Below are 21152 nucleotides of genomic sequence, written 5' to 3'. Positions count from 1 at the left end.
TTTTTAAACACAAATCCCAACTCCTGAGGGTACAGTTTAAGTGCAATAGCAATATAAATAAACGGTGAAAATATGTTCATCAAACTACATTACCTACACAGTAACAAACATAACGTCCCAGTCCTCCCAGCCACTGACCAAGACAAGTTTTATGGATTAACATACTGACCAATCTCATCATTGTTAGTCTCTTAGTGGAAGAAATGATTTATGGGTGATTCAGTGTTGCCAGTGTGAACATGTTAAACAAATGGCAGCATTGCATCTGTCACAGGTTTTGTGTTCTTTTATATATAACTTTGTGAACCATTTGATTTACTTGAATATGTAACAACAAGACTGGTTTCAAATTTATTTCACCTACATTTCTAATTCATCAAGCCTGTCTGTGTGTGCGTGTGCGCCGTATAAATGTAGATTGAGGTTACCAAACCCGAATGTAGTTGTAGTCAAAGAAAAGAATGTGGTTATATCCTACTGGCAGTTTCCACTTTCAGTGCCATTTTGAAGCAGGAAATGGTGGTATGACCAAGACAAGTTTTATGGATTGGCAACTTCTACGCTTGTAATAGTGCATGGTCGTAGGTACATGGCGTATCATTATTTACTCTTTATTAGGAATCTTTTGGAATGGAGCATAATTTGTTCAGAAATATGCCCAAAGTTTGTCGGCAGTGGTCCAGAAATTATCAAAATAATTCACACTGAAGAGATTGCCTGATAGTGCTCAGTAAGTAAATACTTTGTTGGATACAGCTTGGGAACAATAGATGTTTTTAACATATTCATATCCAAGCACCACATAATATACTTTTCAAGGTAATGTACGCTCTGACAAATTCGATACGTTTCAGCAACATTTTATGACCGGCCTATATCAAAATAAATTATACACAAAGGTATGTGTCTACTTTCACCAACGTATTAAGCAGTTAAATGTTTTATGTCAATAATCACTGTTGTCTTTCTTAATGTTATGCTAATGATTAATTTTGTTCCTGAATGAATTCAATGTTAGTATTGCGATTCAATAAACATTCTGTATGATAGATACGCATTTTATTACTTATTTCATGAAAATGAAGGAGAGGGAGGGAGGGAGGGGGAGAGGGTGTGCGTGTGGAATCATTATATAGCAACACCTACATGCATCTCTATACTCAGTTTATAATTCACTTACAATGGGTTAGGACAATGATTTATACATGTTCTCATGACTACGGGCTGTAATTAACATTTTCTCGCTGACACTGTTTCCGTGACAAATGCCGTAATCATATCTGTGTCGAATGAAAACGCATTCATGTCACAAGCATATCATACGGAAGCCCATATGGGTTCTTTTTCTCCTCCTATGGAATATGCAGTATGTGTTGCTGTGGTTGTTAACAGTAAATTCACCATCTCACCCTACTGAGTAGCCATTCAGCGATATGTGGTCTGATCCCCATTTCGAACCGAGTAGGACGGTTAGTTAACCCCATGCTGGCAGTGTTCTGTGCCATTTATGAAGCTATGTCTGTTTTGGGCAGTACTACCTTTGGTGTAAGATCATGATTTTACAGTATTTCTAGTAATTAATATTCCTGGACATAACGGGGGCGACCACAGACATGGACTACATCTTGTACCCTTGTGGGGAATCGAATCTTCGTGACTAACGTTTCAACCATTTGGCAACCAACCCTCACTTGACTTGGTCCGTTCTGAAGTCGTTTCCTATTTGTTTGCATTGATTATCGTATAATATGAATGGTGTGTATGTCACTTGGATAGTGAAGGAGTATGAGCGTATAAATCTTAAAGTGATTTCGTTTCAGAGACCCACGGGCAGTCCCTAGATCTTCAGCCTATTTATCTAACGTGTGGTTCATCTCGATCTCGACCAACATAGCTTCGAAAGAGCAGATTCTTTACATACGTTGTGCTCAAGCATACTTCTGGAACTGGTCACGGACAAGAATTTTTAAAATGTCACATTCCTTATTCGCAGAAAAACAGTTCCTATTTGTTTCTGAAACACCATTGTATGGAATTGTAGAATTCGTATTGTGCAAAAACGAATAATGACCATTCACTTTGTAGACAGAATGAGTTATTTCACAGCAAATAGTTTCAAGTATTTTGAACATATGGCTTCACCGGTTCCTCGACATTTTGGGGCAGAAACTATTTAGATATGTACCGACAAACTGAAATGATTCATGCTAAGCGTGATAACAGAGTCTGGATAATCGAGCCAATGGACGGGGTAAAAGGATGCTGTATAATCGATGTTATCTAAATATAGCCCTTATCACTTTCCGGGTTGCAACACAACTGGTTACCTCCCTTAGAGACTTCCGGTGGCAAAACAAACAGACAAAGTTCGAGAAGATAATGTGAAAATATACAGCATTTCAGGTAATCCGTGTTTCTGCAGTCCTAAATGTTGTGATTTAGGCTATCTGTGTTTGACGCTTTTGGCCAACGATTGCTGATCATAGCTGTCTCAACTCATTGCGAAGCTTTAGCGATTGACAGCACTGCCCCTTCATCATTGTCAGTCATGCGTTGGCCGCATGTTATGGTGGGTCATCACTGACATTCGGATATTGTTTATAACGGTGAGCTCAACAGGCATAGTCACTGTGCATTCGGACTGTGTGCTTGTTTGTTTTAAAATTTTGGAAGTAAAATACATCGGCACGATAGCATTAAATGGTGTAAGATTTACATAATTAAACTTCTTTTGTCACGAACATATTGAAAATCATTTCATTGCACATCCTTGAGCCATTTAACTATGCTGTGTGTTTTATTATATTTTTATGTTACATCTTTTTCTTGACAAAGTCCTATTTCGAAAAAAATCGTTTATGGACAGACCCTTGTGATACTTGTCATGAATGGAACTTAAAATTTGCTATTTGAACATTGTTATAGCTAATAAAAGAAAATAGTAGATGAGATGGAAAAAATGTTTCGACCAGGATCAAATTTGAGATAAACAAGGTGGATAAAAGACCTATTTTCGAACACCTGATTGATTTTAGTATCCACATTATCAAAAGACATTTTTTGGTGCACTATTTCTACACAGTGCTTTCAGGTTTGTACTGGCTAGTGACAAGTGCTTGACTTTTCCTTCCGTAGTATTTCACATTAGGTTACGAGAGTTAATTGTAGAGGTTACAAATATGAATCCCCTCGGGACACTAGACCCAAACACATAAGGGGGATGTCGCACAACCCTTAGTTTGGACATGTAATTTCATTAATGATGAGAATTGAATGAAAATCACCTGGCCATGTTGTGAATGTATGAAATTACATTTCCAATCATAAACTTTCTTCAGTATGTCAAGATATGAAACACAATAGTTTTATTACCACATTTATGTCACATTTGGTGAATAACATGAAAACTTCAGAAATGGAGATAACTGGTCTTGTTAGTTGTTAGGAAAGCACAATATACACTGCCACGCTTCCTGTTGATTGTGTTTTGGGGAAACACGTTCAGCAATTGTAGAACAGCAGGAAATATCCATGAATAGTTGATCTATCATCAAGAAAGATTTTGTTTCATTATGCTAAGAAACAGTGGAGCAATTCTAGGAGATTATTCACACTCCATGAAAGGGACATAACTTTAATTCACAATGTTGCCAAAGAGCATTGTTCACCTTGTGTCATCATATTCATTGGTAGTGAAAGCCATTTCTTGTGTTCACCTGCTGTGATATTGTGGGAATAGTGGTACAAGTGATGTAAAACCTCACTCACTCACTCACTCACTCATTTTTATGGTACCAAATTTGCAGAATCTTTCTATTATATTAAATGTTATTAACACAAACCTTACAGTGTTTTTGATTTTCTCTTTGTGACATCTTGTTTGTTTCCATGGGCAGACTTCACCGTGAGATTGCACAGATCTTTGATCTATCTGTTCCATGATGGAAGCATTCCTGAGGAATCAGATCCTCAATGTGTGTCGTGTGCGACACCATCAGCGCCTTCGTGATGCTCATTTGCCGGTCAGACGAAGAGAGCCTCGATATGATCGCCTTGGAGTGGAAGGGGAGATAATAAGGTCAGATTGGATCTTCTTTGCAAGTACAGTTTCTTCTTAACATTTCTACCCATGAAAGTGGATAGTATTATTAGTAACTTGGTTGTTCTTAGTGCTGTAGTGATTAACATTGTAACAGTTTGGTTTGATTCATCGAAAATTGAATCTTACACCTTCGTTTCAATTTTCACTAACCAGTATCACTATTTTAGTTAATATTTGAATATCTATTTCAATTATTTCCACCCAGGGAGAACATAATTTTGACCTTGCAGACAAAAAGTGATTTGTCGATTATTATGCTAATCATCAAATAAGATTTGTTGTTAGTTATAGGTGGATTTCATGCTTAAACTGCTGACTCACTTGAAGCTGAAAGTTGGGGAGCATTTCCGCTTCAGGGAAGTTAGTGTGAAAGATCCAGAAGTGGTGTTCTGTGTTTAAACATCATGGCCTATTTGTTTGAAAGAATCATTTACATTCATGATTTCCTTTGCAAATCTTGGAAAATAGTTTTCAGTACGATATATATTTTTCTTTATCCTGGCTCACTCTTATTAATGTTATGCTTGTCTCCTTCTTCTATCCGAACGTAGTGGAACCCTTGAAATCCCTTGAAGTTCCCTTCTTTAAGGCAGATTATTACCCACAAGTATCCTCCCCTGAGCCCATGCATTTGGCGCGCAAATCAGTTACATGACATGCTTTTCACTCTCATCATTCACCTTTGAGGACGGACAATGAGGGCACAGGGTCCCAATACAGCACATATCCTTTTACCTTTTACCTTTTGTCTTTATAATTACTAAATTTCAGGTGTATCTGGTTTTTGGTGTGTATATTTACATCGTGTAACAAAATTAGTACTAAATTGTACATCGTTTACTCGTCTTTTCACTTGTATTCATCATTGTAAGTATGTTTCATAACAAATGATGAAAACTTGTTTGCATTGCAAATATTGGTTTTCTGTGGTTGACCCGCATTTATATTGTCTTTCTTGTAATGACATTTGCTCTTTCAGCTTCTGTTGCATCCATTGTAAAAATCTAACTATTCAACAGTTCAGTAATTACATATTTACTGTTGTTAGGCAGGCAAAGGATTATAATAGGAGGAATAACCAAGTCATGTCGGGTAGAAATATCAATAACAGCACTAAAACTGCTGTTGACCGATGCTGAAATTCCTTGTTCGAGTAAATCATCTAGCAGCTCCCAGGGGCAGTCATCTGGTGCAATGGCGTCTTCCGTCTCCATCCAGGAGATGTCATCATCTTTTGAGTTGCTGCCATCCCAGACTAAGAAGCACAAGTCTAAGTCGGCAGTCCTTCTCTTTAGAGAGACTCCTACCACATGAAGCAGACGTTTTTGATGAACCCCTGATCCTCTTGCCAGAGGTTCCAGTTTCCAGTCGATCTGTTACAACGACTAGTGTGACAGCAACAGTTTCTACTCCGACGCAGGACTCAGGTCAGCAACAGCAATCGCAAACACAACATTTATCACAACCACAAGGTTCATCGCAGAACTTTGACCCAGGCCTGTACATGCACCAGTTTACAGAGAAGATGATGTCCATGATCGAGCAACGCTTTGTAGAAGACAACTTTTATCAAAACTCCACAGTCTTCCACTCCAGTGTCAGCAACCCTATGTGGCAGTGCTGCAATTATGTTGGCACAATCGGACCAAGAATACAGTAGTTAAGAGGTCCTGCATGAAGATCCTACTGACAGCCAATCAGAAGCTTGCCTTCAAAATATGCCCTGTATGGAGACCTGTGCAGAAACCCACACGCAAGTGTGCAGTCGAAGTCTGCATCACAGGACAGCAGAGGTTATCAGTCTACCTACAAGGAAGAATCAACCACCTCCAGATAACGCAGTCGTAGAGGCTCTCCATGTAGACATGGTTCAAGCTGTCGTAATTATGGGTCTTCATCACTGTCAGACTTGGCGATTAATCACAACTCTGCGTGCAGGAATCATCACTGAGACTACTCATCACATATGGACTACTCTAGAGATGATTCTCGGGCTTGCGTGCATGGACACTTACCATTATGGGGATGAAGTGGATGTTGTTTTTCCAGACACAGAAATAACATCTTGGATTGCTGATGGTTTGGACTTAACATCACATTCTAAGGAATCTAATAATGATTCTGACATGCTCACCTTTTCTGAGTGGGGTTCCAGGGAATCTAAGCACCGTGTTTGATAAAGCAACTAAATATCAGGATCTCCATATACTGCCGTGCAACTCAAAGAAGTTTCCACTGCACTGCATATAACGATTTGCCAAGGCTCCTGATGTAGACGAAGACTACAAACGTATATCAGAGTCCTGCAGCAGGTCTTATAAGGTTCAAGATAAGAAGTTGGCACAGCTGGATAGAACTGCCTGATGTTCGTTTTACGGACTTGCACGATCAGGAGCCATCAACGAAGCTCTGATTTCACAATTCCAGGATTCAACCTCCGAGGAAGATCAGATGATGTAATCTGCATTACTGACCCAAAAGAAAGACCATGTATTTATCTCAGAGTACTTGGTGTCAACCTCTGCTTGACTAACCCTTTTTAGGAGGCAAGGTTAACTCTCAGCATGTGCTTGGAGTGAAAACTACACCAAGTCTTTACTTGGAATGCCTTGTGGGGCCTCAGCTTTATTTGGCAGCGGTGCTGGGGAAGTTGCACGGAAAGTTACTTAAGAGTCCCAAGAAGTAATGATGATCAAATCCACTGACACATTAGCTGATGTGATACATCAGACGTCGCAGCGTTACTCAACTAAATCCAGATTTTCTGGCATACTGAAAGCCAAGGATAAGCAGTTCTCTACCACCAGAGGCGGAAGAAGCTCTTTTCATCACCCCACAGGAAATAACAGGACCACCTCAGGATGGGTCCATTCCCCAAGAGGGTTCCAAGCACTGAAGTTCAGAGCAACAGGTATCTTCCACCCCCAGTCTTACCTGCAGAACCATGGACAGTGGGTGGACATCTCCAACGGTACTGAGAAGATTGGGGAATACTACAGGACAACTATGTGTTTCAAGTCTGCCAGGATTTTATTCCCCAATTTTCCTAGTTCCCAAGAAAAACTCCAGAGAAAAGTTTTGTCTCAGGTACAGTATGAAGGAATTCAACATGGAGTATTCACTGAAGCCTGCAAAGTTCAAGATGATACATCTTCCTCAGCTCCGATGACTGGTACATTCGGCATACAACCTTGCAAGCATAGACCTCCGACATGATACACCAAGGATCATGTAAATATCTACATTTCATGTTCAAGGGACATCACTTCCAGTATAGTGTCCTACCATTTGGAATATCATCAGCCCCCTGGTTGTTTACTCGAGTGACCAAACCTATCATACAATATCTACGTCAGCGAGGTCTACGCCATGCTTTCTGCCTGCACAATTGGATTCAAATACATCAAGATCCAAGTCAACTCAGACTGAAACTAGATTTCACTATTGGTCTAATAACACAGTTGAGATGGCTAGTAAATCTATTTAAGTTGGAGCTGGAACCATCACAGTGCTCTCCATTTGCAAGGAATATGATTCCACACAGCTCAGAATTACATAATTGTCCTGGAGGATCATTTGCACAAAATATGAATGTGATAGCTCAAGCAAAACTCTCTTCATTGACCCTTAGTTGGCACTGTTTGCCCAATCTACTGACACCAGCCCAAGACATGACATGCAGGGGGAGGTTACAATTAAGTCATCTCAGAAATGCCAAACTGAGTTCACATAGACAACTCCACAGTGGTACAAGCTACATGAACGAAAAAGGGTCAACAATGTCAACTCACATTTCACCTGGAAGCATCATTGACAAACTGAACATATTTTAGAAAGCATGCCAGAGTCCAGGGGCAAAGAATGTGATAGCAGATGCTCTATCTTGACCTGTGCACCTATTTGAGACACACAAGACTCTTAAAAGGCTCAACGTTATCAAGATATCAGGTGCCACTTAGTACAGCCATCACTATGAAAACTGGCATAAAGTTGACTTAAGTACCATAACTACTAGCATTATTATGTGCCATGAAGTTGGAAGACCAATAAAAGAAATTCAAGGCTCCCGCATGGAATCTCACCATAGCACTACAACATCTTACAAGTGACACTTGTGAGCCTCAAGGTCGGACATCATGGACATGCTGTCACATGATCAAGAGCCATCAGCGAAGCACTGATTTCATGAATCCAGGATTCAACCTCCAAGGAAGATCAGATTATCTAACCTGCATTACTGACCCAAAAGAAAGACCAGTGTGCACTACCTTAGAGATATCGCCACCGAAGACGTCGCTGGCTTTCACCAGTTCGGTCCAATAGTTGTAGGGCAACAACTAACGGTTCCTAAAAGGATTTTTTATCAATGCCAATACACTTCACTTGACTTGTCAATGCCAATACACTCAGTGAAGTAAAATGGTTGAGAGTCCACGCGCACACCTCAGAAGAGACTAGCATGAGTGATTGTATCCCTGTACTTGTATGCTTTACTTGTACCTGAAGAAGGGATTGTATCTTCTCGTGATGCATGCGTCAGCTGATGAAGTTGCTGCATGATAACTAGTAGGACACTAGTACATGTATATCTAAAACCACTTGAAGATGTCATAATAACATTTCTGTAAAAGTTTTAACAGTTGTCCCAAATTACAGAACAAAAGTTGAAAGTGTCCAAACCTACAGTGCCATTTCAAGTTCCCATGGGTGGTTACAGGACGTAAAATACATGACAACCAGAGAATCCAGGAAATGGCATGACCCACCACTGATTCTGTTGGATTCTGGCAAGCATAATAAGCATGAGTCAGTACAAGGAAAAATATGTAATTTTCTGATTAAAATTGATATTTTGTACTTATCCTGACTCATGATGTCAACCCTCCTGTCCTCCCCTCTCATGAAGGTCTGGATTTCCCTGGAAATCTGGGTGCTGGTCAAGAATTCAGGGAGAGTGAAGAGCAATGCATGTCATGTGACTGGTTTGTGTGCCAAATGCACAGGCTCAAGGGCAGCTACTTGTGTGTGAGTAATGATTTCATGTCTGCTTTAATGAACAGAACTACAAGGGATTCAAGTGCTATTCACTATGCTCGGATAGATAAAGAGACAAGTATGATAAGAGTGAGTTAGAATAAGTATAAAACATCAATTACATAAATGAAATCTAATGTTTTTACTTGCGTGAAGAATTCATTCGGTAATGATTGAATCAAGGGTCCAATATCAAAAACTGAATTTGATTGAGGTGTGGGTGAATCGTTGCTGCTCTAGTAGTAGTAGCGGTCATTGTGAGTATGTTTGTCTCTGAAGTGTGTTTCGAGTGATCACTTTTTGCGGCCATGTTGGAAATGCTGCAGTGACTAGTTAGCCGGGAAAGTATATCCACTCCCTAAACAGTATGAACTCCCAAAGATATAGAAGTATGGTTGACTTGCTTTTGAGATGTTTTCTGGAATTTTATGCTCACTGTGTTCCTACTCGTTTCAGTTTCATGCCCAATGATGGCAACAAAGTTGGTTTGTACATCGCAGCCTGTCCGATCTCACCTGAAGACAACTACTTTGAGATAGAAATCATTGATACAGGCTTGTTCGGAAACATAGGTATGGTTCATTCTTGAGATGCTTAAGAAGCCCAGTCAATCTTTCTATTAGTAGATATATACTGAGTCAAAAAAGAAACTTCACATTCTTTCTTCAGGGCACTGTAAAAGAACAAGAGATGGTAAGGTGGTTAAATTGTTATTATTTAATTGCTGAGATCTGTATGATGTACTTGATACACTGACAGTGCCACAATCAGTTCCATTAGGCTACACCGCTGTTCCAAAACCTGGGTATACAGAATGTCATGTCACAAGAATAAATTCAAAATTTCACAGTTCAGTATTGTGTATGGCCGGCCAGCGTTCACCACTGTCTAACACCATCTCCTTATCGACAGCCTGATGCTTGCGAACACGTGGTGGGGGATTCTGCGCCATTGCTCTTGCAAGGCAGCGCCACGTTCCTGCAAATTCTGAGGTTGGTCCCTAAGACCACGAAGCCTCCTCCCAAGTGCATCCCAAACATGCTCTATTGGATTAAGCTCAAGGGACCTCGATGGCCAGTCCAGTGTTTTGAAGGTAATTTCGTGTCAACATCACAGCATGCAGCTGAGCTTTATCATGCAGGAACTGTATACCTGGGCCATGAGCAGCCATGAAAAGAACAAGTTCAGGGGTGAGCACCTGGTCACGGTAAGCAGCAGCTGTGAGGTTTCTACGGATGACCAGAAGTCGGGAACAGTTGCTCCTACAGGAAGCACCCCACACCATGCAACTTCCGCCCCCAAATCTGTCGACTTCCAGTACACAACATTTGGTATACTGTTCACGACGACGTCTCCAGGCTCTATGCCTGCCGTCCATGAATCTGAGGGCAAACCTGGATTCATCACTAAAGATGACTCGATTCCAGTCTCTCTGGGTCCATCGGAGGTGACGTTGGGCCCACAGTAGACACTGACGTTGATGAAACGGCATCAATATTGGCCCACAATATGGATGTCGAGAATGGAGCTTGGCAGCCCACAATCAATTTCGAATGGTCTGGGAGGACAGTTGACCTTTAAACATCTCAGCCCAGGTTCCTGTAGCCGGCAGAAATCTGTCATATAGGTGACGTAGGACGATTTGAAGGTCTTCTGCTTGTGATGTCACACATGGACGATCCGACCTTGGGCGATAAGAAGTGGTGCCAGTTTGTTGCAGACGACCTCGCAAGTCATACACAGTACGACAGCTGCATCCCATTGCTCTTGTGACGTCGGTAACTGATCTTTGCACATTTGACAGTTGTCGCATTTAAAGTACCGTTAGAACTGTGGTTTGAAAGTGCTCTTGCAACGTCAATAACTGATCTACCCACTTACAACATGCCAACAGCACATTCACGTTGCACATTTGACAATCGTAGCATTTAAAGTACCGTTAGAACTGTGGTTTAAAAGCGTTTTTTCAATTCTTCAGGCCAATGCAAACATGTGCAAATGAAGAAAACTTTGATGCAAAGATCATATGATCAACTGCATGTGCAAAACCTGATTTGGCACTTATGTCATTCTTACGACCAATGGATTGGATGGGTTTGCGTGGGTTTTGCATGCCAACGTTTTTTAGAGTCAAAAGATAGGGATCCCATTTCGGATACGTAGATATATCATCAGAGAAAAATTATTCATTATTTTAAAAAATTACATTTTGTGAAGTTTCTTTTTTGACTCAGTATATAAAACTTTGTGTTTTAGAAAAAGATATTCAATATATTTTGATGAAATCTGGATGAAAAGTGTATAGTTATTCTTTTTGTCTGTGGATACAATGTGCAGCTGTCATATTGCTGAAATATTGATAAAAGATGCATAAAACTAATTCACTCTCACTTTCTCGTATAACAGTTACAAGGTACATCTAGTCAACAAATCTAAAGGGTGATGTTTCGTAATCTCAGTGTCGGGTTACCGGTAATTGTAAACTGTGTTGATGCAGTTTTTTCTGTGCATGTAGATTTTCCCTGTAGTTGCACCTGATGCTGGATGTGGTAGATGATGTTGTTCCAGGTGTGGGGTTGGTGCCCTGTCGCTACACTCTTGATGCTCAGCCCGGCTGGAAGCCATTCTCAGTGGGCTACCATGCAGATGATGGCAAGTAAGTAGCAATTGTGTAGGACCATCTTCTATGAACCAGTCTAGTTACTTGATTAGTGATATAAACATGGGCCTCGTTTCACAAAACTTTTGTAAGCCTAAGATCTCATAACTTTCCTCGAAGCATTTGTACCTCCCATACTGTAACATAGGAGATATGAAAGCTATGAGAAAAGCTACAAAATCTTAGGCTTATGAGAGCTTTGTGAAACATGATCCTGGCAGGATTGATGGCTTGTGTACATGGCCATTATCGTTCGCTCATCGTGTCAACAACCTGGGTTCAGTTCCCAACATGGGTGCAATATGTGAAGGAAGCCCTTTTCTGGTGTCTCCCGCTGTGATGTTGCAGATATATTGTTAATAGTGACATAAAACTAAACTCACTCATTACTGTTGTCATCATCATCGTCGTCGTCGTCGTCATCAATGTCAACTGGGATGTAGTTCCTTTTTTAGAAGAGATAAAACAAAAATGATTTGACAATTATCAACAAACATCATCTGAAATTTTAAAACTATTATTGGTAATTTTCATAAGTAACATTAGCAAAATTGATATGTGAGTTCCTGAATATACCTAACTGAGTTACAAGCTGCTTCATGCAGGAAAGATGTCGCAGTATGGAAAGGGTGGTCACAAGCTTGGTGGAGAGAGAAACAGTGCTGCACATATTTGGTAATTTGTCAGCTGGGATGCTAGACCTATTTAATCTACTGAAAATATTTAAACTCCTGAATCCTGTCAAGCTGGGAACTAATATTTTCAGATTATACAAAGCATGTGGCTTTGGGAAGGCATTTGGCCCGAAGTGCCATGTGGGTGACCGCATCGGCTGTGGCATCAAGTACAGCATCAGTGACATTGAGTCTGGAAGTCCACTCACAGCCAAGGTGTTTTTTACACGCAATGGGAAGGAGGTGAGCCTGCAACACCCTTGTGTCCTTTAGGTTTAGATACTGGAACAGTGTCAGTATCTATGTGGTATTGCTGTTAGCATTGTTTGTAGGGTGATTGGTTAGCATCATTGCTGTGTAAGTTGTAGTACTGTGAATTGGTTAAAATCTCAGTAGTGATGATTGGTTTATTACAACCAATTAACCAGTGAAAATAATTGATTAGTGTCATTTATCAAATTTTGTCAATGCACAAGAAATAAAGAAAAATAATGCAAGGAGTGGAGGGGGAGTTGCACAAGATGCATTCCCAAATTTCACATGTTTAAAGAATGATTAGTTATGTTAGGTACATGAATTTCCTGGAGTTTTAAGATAAATTGAATCATGACTTGAAATGAGCTTGTAGTACTTATTTATGAAACATAACAGACAAAACCAACCTTGTGAAAAATATTGTTATTTTAAAACACGTGTTCCAAAATTGTTTGTCTTCCATTGTGAGAGGAAACGATGAGTTGCTTGGTCATTTAGTCACTGCGACTAGTCTTTGAAGTTTGATTATTTCAATTAATCTGACCACCACTAGTAAGGCATCTTTGTAGTGTTTGGATTTCTTATAGTGTCAGCATCTTTCTAGTTATTTGTTGTTCTTATAATGTTAGAATATTTCAGTGTTTGTGCATTTGTTGGGATTTTGTAGTCTTAGTGTCCTTGTCATATAGGCCTCAGTGTAGTGTAAGTGTGTTTGTAGTATTGTAGCAGCTTAACTGTCCTTGTTATCTTGAAGTGTAAGTGTCTTTATAGTGTTAGCAACATTGTAATGTGAGTATTATTCTGGTGTTAGTGCCCTGACAGTGTTGGTTCTCCCTAGTGTTAGCCACTGGTTTTTTTGTAATTATCACTTAGGTGCTAACATCTTTGTAGTGTTACCAATGTTGTGTCATCTTCATGTAACTCACTTTGTGTTGTTTTCATTTTTGTGGGGGATAAGATGGGGTAGCTTAGTGGTGAAAGCATTTGCTTGTCATGCTAAAGGTCCGGGTTCGATTTCTGGCATAAGTACAATGAGTGAAACCCATTTATTTCTAGTGTCCACTGCTGTGGTATTGCTGAAGTATTGCTAAAAGCGGTGTTAAACCAAACTCACTCACTCACTTGATCAATCTTTGTGGTGTACGTTTCTCATATTTCTGATATAGTGTTTTTGATGGCAAGGTCAGCAGTTTAGGTGACAAAGTTTCTGGTGTTTTGTTCATCACAGCCTTTGTTATCATCTTGAAGTTTATTAGCATCTGTATGGTGTTTATGGTCTTGTATTGTTATTGTCTTGTTAGCGTTGCTGCTAATATATTTCTGTTATGGTCGGTTTTCTTGGATATTACTGATACGTATGTGTGTATCCCTCTACAGCTGGGCACGGTGGCAGTGCCTGTACCTCCAGGAGGTCTGTACCCAGCAGTAGGGCTGCACTCGGAGGGTGAGGAGGTGAAGTTGACGCTGGACTCAGAGTGGACATCGGAAGAGTGTATGCTGATGGCAGTGGACAGCGGGGAAGAGGAATGGACACGCCTACATGACATTAAGTTGAATGGCACAGTCAGTCTTCTGCTTCAACTTATTCTTTTAATGAATATTAAAATTGTATAACTCCTCTGTTATTTGGGTGAGTGGGTGAGTTTAGTTTTACGCCGCACTCAGCAATATTACAGCTATATGGCGGCGGTCTGTAAATAATCGAGTCTGGACCAGACAATCCAGTGATCAACAACATGAGCATCAATCTGCGCAATTGGGAACCGATGACATGAGTCAACCAAGTCAGCGAGTCTGACCACCCGATCCCGTTAGTCGCTTCTTACGACAAGCTGAGTCGCCTTTTATGGCAAGCATGGGTTGCTGAAGGCCTATTCTACCCCGGGACCTTCACGGGTCCTGTTATTTGGTTTACACTAGATTCACATTTTCAGCTCACTTGTCTTTTTTCCATGTACATAGTGTGTCATTTTAGACTTTCACATTTTCTGTATCTCCTGTGAATCCCAAAGCATTGGATGTTAAGACTTTGTATTGTTGATCCTGATGACGGCCAAAATATTCACAGAAGTCTGGCTCTATCATGTCAGTAAGTGAGTTTAGTTTAACACTGCACTCAGCAATATTACGCCTGCACACACAGTCCCGTTAGTAGCCTCTTACATCAAGCATGGGTTACTGAAGATCAATTTTAACATGGATCTTCATGGGTCACTCTATCATGATATAATTTGGAAGTTTAGTTTGCTTTCACTCATTTGAAACAGCAACAAAATTGAAGAAAATGGCCTTAAATCATGTTCATAAATGGTATTTTTTTCATGTTGAACTTTTCACTACCAATCTGGTGGTCAAATTTGACTCTGGGAATGGGTGAAGTTTGTAAGAACAGTCTAAGGGATAGTTAGACATTCAGCAACTTCTCACTAGCACTGTAGACAAGGACCCTGTTTCACAAAGCGTTCGTAACATTACAATTGTTTAACACCTAAGGTTTAACATATGCTTATGGCAGAGAATGTAAAGCATGGATCAGGAAGTTTTGTCTTTTGTTACAGATCCTGGAGTATGGTGGTCGGGGGAAGTGCATCAATGATGTTGGGCTGGCTCAGGCAAGATGTCCACTTGACACGACCTTCCACTACTTTGAACTGGAGATAGTAGACCCTGGGGAAAACTGCTATATTGCTATCGGGGTGGCCAGGAGGGTAAGCAGCCTTTCACACCCACCTCAGATCGTAACTTTATCTTACACACTCCAGTGTTTTTAATGATGTTTGAGGCATTTATATACATGTATACAGTTTCATTACTGGGACACTGAGACAATTTGGTGCTGTATTTATAGGGGTTAAAATATGTTTGATTTCTATCATTGTATAGCTGTATAGAAACACATTGTCAATGTGATGAAACATCACTCTGATAAATGAAGTCTGATCAAAGTGATCTGATCAAGTGAAATTAAGTGTTTGACCTAAATGACATAAGATAACTTCAGTACTACTATGAATAAATACAGCATAACAAAAGAAAGGTATTCTATCTGACAGTGCATCATCTAACTTATTTTGTTATCATAACGTCTTAGAATGCAATAGTTGTGTGTAAGTAGAATGTGTTATTGTATTTCAGAACTATCCACGTCATCGACATCCAGGCTGGAACCGTGGGTCTATAGCATACCATGCAGGTGAGTTACAGGAACCGTGGGTCTATAGGATAACATGCAGGTGAGTTACAGGAACTGTAGGTCTATTGGATAACATGCAGGTGAGAATGCAGGTGAGTTGCAGGAACCATGGCTCTATGGCATACCATGCAGGTGAGTTGCAGGAACCATGGATCTACGGCATACCATGCAGGCTAGTTGCAGGAACCATGGGTCTATAGGATACCGTACCATGTATTGTACTGTACAATATATATTGTTTTATGTAGCATTACAACTTTCAAACTGGACAAACTGTGATGAAAACATGTGATGTTTAATTGCAGATGATGGGAAGATCTTTGTTGGATCTGGAATCGGAGACCCTTTTGGTCCCAGATGTCACAAAGGTATGACCCTGTTGTATCCCTGTAATCCTCTAACCAGGTCTGGGGTAATATCTTTGTATAACAAACATCCTATGGAGTAATGGGTACATTACAACTTCATATGCAGTAAGGAGTTTACCCACTTGTTATATGTCCTGCTGCAAAATGTGAGATGCATTTGTCTTATATGATGGCATCATTGTGCAGGTGACATCATGGGTTGTGGAATCTACTTCCCCAATGACTATGACAGTGAGGCAGACAGTGATCTATCACCAGAAGATCCAGAAGACGATGTTTTGCTTGAGAATGATGAGTTGTCCTCAGATTCTGAGGAGGAGGAGGAGGAGGGCTGGGCCCGCCACCCAGAGGACGTAGGAACTAAAGTTCAGGTATATATGAACCAGATAGGACAGTACAGAGAGGGCAGTATTGGTAGATATGAACCAGAAAGGGCAGTATGGGTAGATATGTACCAGGGAGGTCTGTGTGTGTAGTTATGTACCATAGAGGATAGTACTGGTAGATTTATACCAGGCAGGACAGTACTGCTAGATGGCATGAATATCCCCGAATTCATGGACACATTACTTTTATATTACTATAACGATATGATTCTCAATTTCATGCCACATCAAACCTCCTGCCATCTAGCAGTACTGTCCTGCCTGGTATAAATCTACCAGTATATATATATATATAGAGAGAGAGAGAGAGAGAGAGAGAGAGATAGATAGATAGATAGATATATATAGATATTTCAGCAAGCAGCTGTCTAAATAACAATAACAAATTATTGTAAGATGCACAATAACAATTGATATATCACTCTCTTTCAGAAAAGACTTTTTTTTAGAAATATAGAGTTACCTCCCTTGTTGCAGGTTTTCTTCACAAGGAATGGCAAGATGGTTGGGAAGAGGCAGGTGGCAATACCACGAGGGGGATTCTACCCAACAATAGGAATGCTGAGTAGCTGTGAGAAAGTGCGAGTTGACCTTCGACCACTCACTGGTTGACCTTCACCTACATTAGATGTACAGAGTGTGTGAGATATGATGGTTTGTTTGGAAGCCAAAGTTGTGAAAAAATCGGTTTTCCTGAGGTTTATCTTTGGTTGTCCAACATGTTCATCACATAGAGACATAGAGGGAATGAGAGAAAGTAGTTTGCAGGGGTGATTCATCTCAGTGTGAGTGTCTACGTGGTGACATCAGTCAAACCTAGATCTGGTCAGCACAAAGCTGATGTAGTTAGTATACTTACAGGTGTGTGATAGTGCTTACTGCTGTACAGGTAGCTACACTGATAGTGTCTACTTCTCCACCGGTAGCAACACAAGTAGCTACACTGCTTCTCCATATGTAGCTACACTTCTGGTGTCTGCTGCTCCACTGGTAGCTACACTGATAGTGTCTGCTGCTATACTGGTAGCTACACTGATAGTGTCTGCTGCTCCACTGGTAGCTACACTGATAGTGTCTGCTGCTTCACTGGTAGCTACACCGATAGTGTCTGCTGCTTCACTGGTAGCTACACTGATAGTGTCTACTTCTCCACCGGTAGCAACACTAGTAGCTACACTGCTTCTCCATATGTAGCTACACTTCTGGTGTCTGCTGCTCCACTGGTAGCTACACTGATAGTGTCTGATGCTCCACTGGTAGCTACACTGATAGTGTCTGCTGCTCCACTGGTAGCCATACTGATAGTGTCTGCTGCTCCACTGGTAGCTACACTGATAGTGTCTGCTGCTCCACTGGTAGTGTCTGCTGCTTCACTGGTAGCTACACTTCTGGTGTCTGCTGCTCCACTGGTAGTGTCTGCTGCTCCACTGGTAGGTACACTGATAGTGTCTGCTGCTCCACTGGTAGCTACAGTGTTGTGTCTGCTGCTCCACTAGTAGCTACACTGGTAGTGTCTGCTGCTCCACTGGTAGCTACACTGATGTGTCTGCTGCTCCACTGGTAGCTACACTGATGTGTCTGCTGCTCCACTGGTAGTGTCTGCTGCTTCACTGGTAGCTACACTGATAGTGTCTACTTCTCCACCGGTAGCAACACTAGTAGCTACACTGCTTCTCCATATGTAGCTACACTTCTGGTGTCTGCTGCTCCACTGGTAGCTACACTGATAGTGTCTGTTGCTCCACTGGTAACTACACTGGTAGTGTCTGCTGCTTCAAATACATGTGTATTCTATGACACTAATGTATATATCCTCTTCAGAGTCCCATGTTTTTGATGTCCAGAGGTAGTTTAATATATGTCATCTCCTCACTCCAAGTCTCCAAGGTTCATTAGATGGGAGTGTTCCAGCTGTGTGATGGAAAGAGAAATAGTCCTCATGGATATGTCAAAAGTGTTTCCAGAAGCATACCATGAACTCTAGCAGGCGGAACTAACTTCCAAATCCTCATAGAAGCTCTATCTTGACAAAAAATAGGTATCAGTCTAGGTTTGACAAATGTCTTGTACTGTGATCTATGTGTTTTCCCTCTCTTTCCCAATCCCCCACACCCCATGTTGGCCATTATGCTGCTCAAAATGTTTGATGTTCTAATGTTTTTGTTCTTTTAGTTTTTTTGTTCCAATGGTGACGGTATTATTTGTGTTGCCGATCAACAGGATGATGGAAGTGATTAAGTTTCTCCATATATCCGGTGCTCATCTTCCCAATAACACTGCTTACACTGTTATATAACCTGCAGTTTCTGCCTGACTTTCTCTGTGATTTATGTGTGTTACCATGGTTACTTATTTATTGTAGTGTATAAACATAGTTTAACGTTACCCATACTTACCTTGTTTATTTGTGTGTTATGTATTCATTTCGGATGAGTTATTATGTTTGAATGATGTTTTTGTTGTTTCTTATAATTGTGTGTACATACAAGGCATTGAAAACAGAGTTGTTGTTCATAACCCATCTCAAGTGTCTAGGTTCAGCGTTTATGACCTAATCTTTCATCTTAAAATACTCACCTTCAGTGTAACAAGCTGACAAACCCATGACAATGACAGAAGAGATGGCCCAATGGTCTCACTAGGTGTAAGCATTTGCTTGGATCCTCAGAACCTTGGTTTAAACCCAAGATATACACATAGGGCATCACTTTGTTTGTGTTTCATGTAGCCACCAAATTCTGAACATGGAGTGACAATCTGGGAAATGAAAAACATTCAGAATAAAAAAAAAATTGATAAAGTCAAACTTATCAGAGTACTGTTCTTGATTCTCATTTCTTGTAATTTGAGGTGAGGGAGAGGTCAACAATGAAATTAGGGTTGATGGTTCGGTGAGAAACACGGTAAATAAAAATGCTTCCCTTATGAATCTTACCTGGTGATATCAATGATTGTGGGGTTCTCCACTATTTTTTTAACATCACTGATCCACAATGTCTTATGAGTGACTCAAATATTGTTGAGTCCTAGAGTCCAACTTTGAGCTTCAACATTCTGTTTTCATGCCTTCTCGCTGAATTATAGGTAGTCAATGTACATGTGTTTTGTTATGTGTTTTTATGTAACAAGTGGTTTGTAGTTAAAAAACCTATTGACCAAAACCCTTGACTTAAAGTGAAAAATGTTAGCATAAATATATCTGTTATGGTGCTTTGATACCCCAAATATTCAGGTTTTAGAGAAATGTCAACATTTAATATTGTTCAATTGTAGTGACAAAGATATTTTAATATTTTGTCATGTTAATATTGGGAAAGGCTATCCAGTCAATGTCTTAGTCCCTTGAATGTAACACTTTTAGCTGTTAATCATTTGAGATAACAGAAGCTTTATTTAGCTGGTAGGCCATGGTATTAGCCATGCTACATCATTATGTGTTTATATACATTGGAGGCACATGGAAATTCTCACATATAGGAAGAGTTACTTGTCCTGGTTGACAACCAAGTGACTTGAAACTACTGCCATATTTAAGAAAAATTGACTCATCAGAAGTCTTGAATACAATTTGTGAAGACATTCTTTACTGTTTTTGAGTTTCATAATTAATTTCATCCTTGTTGAATTGGGTCAGACCGGATAAACTTTGTAGCTTTGTAACCCTTTGCCCTTTTCTTCACTCCCTGCAATGTTTTTTCAACCTTTTTGTTATTTTTCCCACAACCTTTGACCATGTGGTTCTGTAAAACCATCTGTATTCCAAGTGATGAAAAATGGATGCAGGTGATTGTGTATAGTCTATACTGAAACCTGAATTACAGTACTGTACATATCAGTAAGCTTACCTTAGATGAAGCCGTTTACATAACAGCCTGTGTCTACATGCAATTCCATGTAGTACTAGGTGGGTAACACTGAAAGAGTCTGTATCCTCTGTATGCAACACAAACATATGCACTATTCCTGGGACCTTCACAGAGACTGTGTGATGCATGAATGAGACGGGCAGCTTTGTGAGGAATAACTGATGCATGTCCTGGTTGTGATTTCATATGTTCTTCTTGATTGGTCACGTGATTATTGATATGTGACTTGTCATGTGATTTGCACTTGCCATGTGATTGTTTATGTGTAACTTGTCATGTGATGTGTCATGTGACTCGTGTTTCTCATGTGATTATTGATCCTTGATTGTCTATATAGCTGAGCCAGTAGATCTCTCTTTATGGTCATGTGACAATCACCTCTGTTTTAAGATGGCTGCTGTGGAGGCCATATTTGATTTTTGATCTATGGTCAGTAAGTCATCAAGGATCAGTTTAACTACCGGTGCTTATGTGATTTCTGCACTGCGCTTTCACCAGTTGAAGAGACATCTCGTCTACAGGAGACTGTTTTTATAAAACACATTTCATTGAAATCTCAGTCATCGAAGAAAGCAATTTCATCCCCTCTGTTTTCTAATGTGGCATGCCAAGAAA

General features: G+C 40.2%; 1 protein-coding gene across 1 annotated transcript; it reads left to right on the top strand.

The window, feature by feature from the left end:
- Positions 1 to 2357: 2357 nt before the first annotated feature.
- LOC137261579 (SPRY domain-containing protein 3-like) lies at positions 2358 to 19645 on the top strand. The gene is made up of 11 exons (XM_067799353.1): positions 2358 to 2403; positions 3897 to 4078; positions 9593 to 9708; positions 11705 to 11792; positions 12562 to 12712; positions 14102 to 14287; positions 15283 to 15432; positions 15860 to 15917; positions 16223 to 16285; positions 16472 to 16656; positions 17149 to 19645. Exons 2-11 carry the CDS (start codon positions 3939 to 3941, stop codon positions 17281 to 17283), a joined length of 1272 nt encoding a protein of 423 aa, XP_067655454.1. The 5' UTR covers positions 2358 to 2403; positions 3897 to 3938; the 3' UTR covers positions 17284 to 19645.
- The last annotated feature ends 1507 nt before the right edge of the window (positions 19646 to 21152 follow it).

The sequence above is a fragment of the Haliotis asinina genome, chromosome 14 (genome assembly GCF_037392515.1).
Source record: "Haliotis asinina isolate JCU_RB_2024 chromosome 14, JCU_Hal_asi_v2, whole genome shotgun sequence".
Taxonomy (NCBI): domain Eukaryota; kingdom Metazoa; phylum Mollusca; class Gastropoda; order Lepetellida; family Haliotidae; genus Haliotis; species Haliotis asinina.
This window is presented reverse-complemented; position numbering and strand designations above follow the sequence as displayed.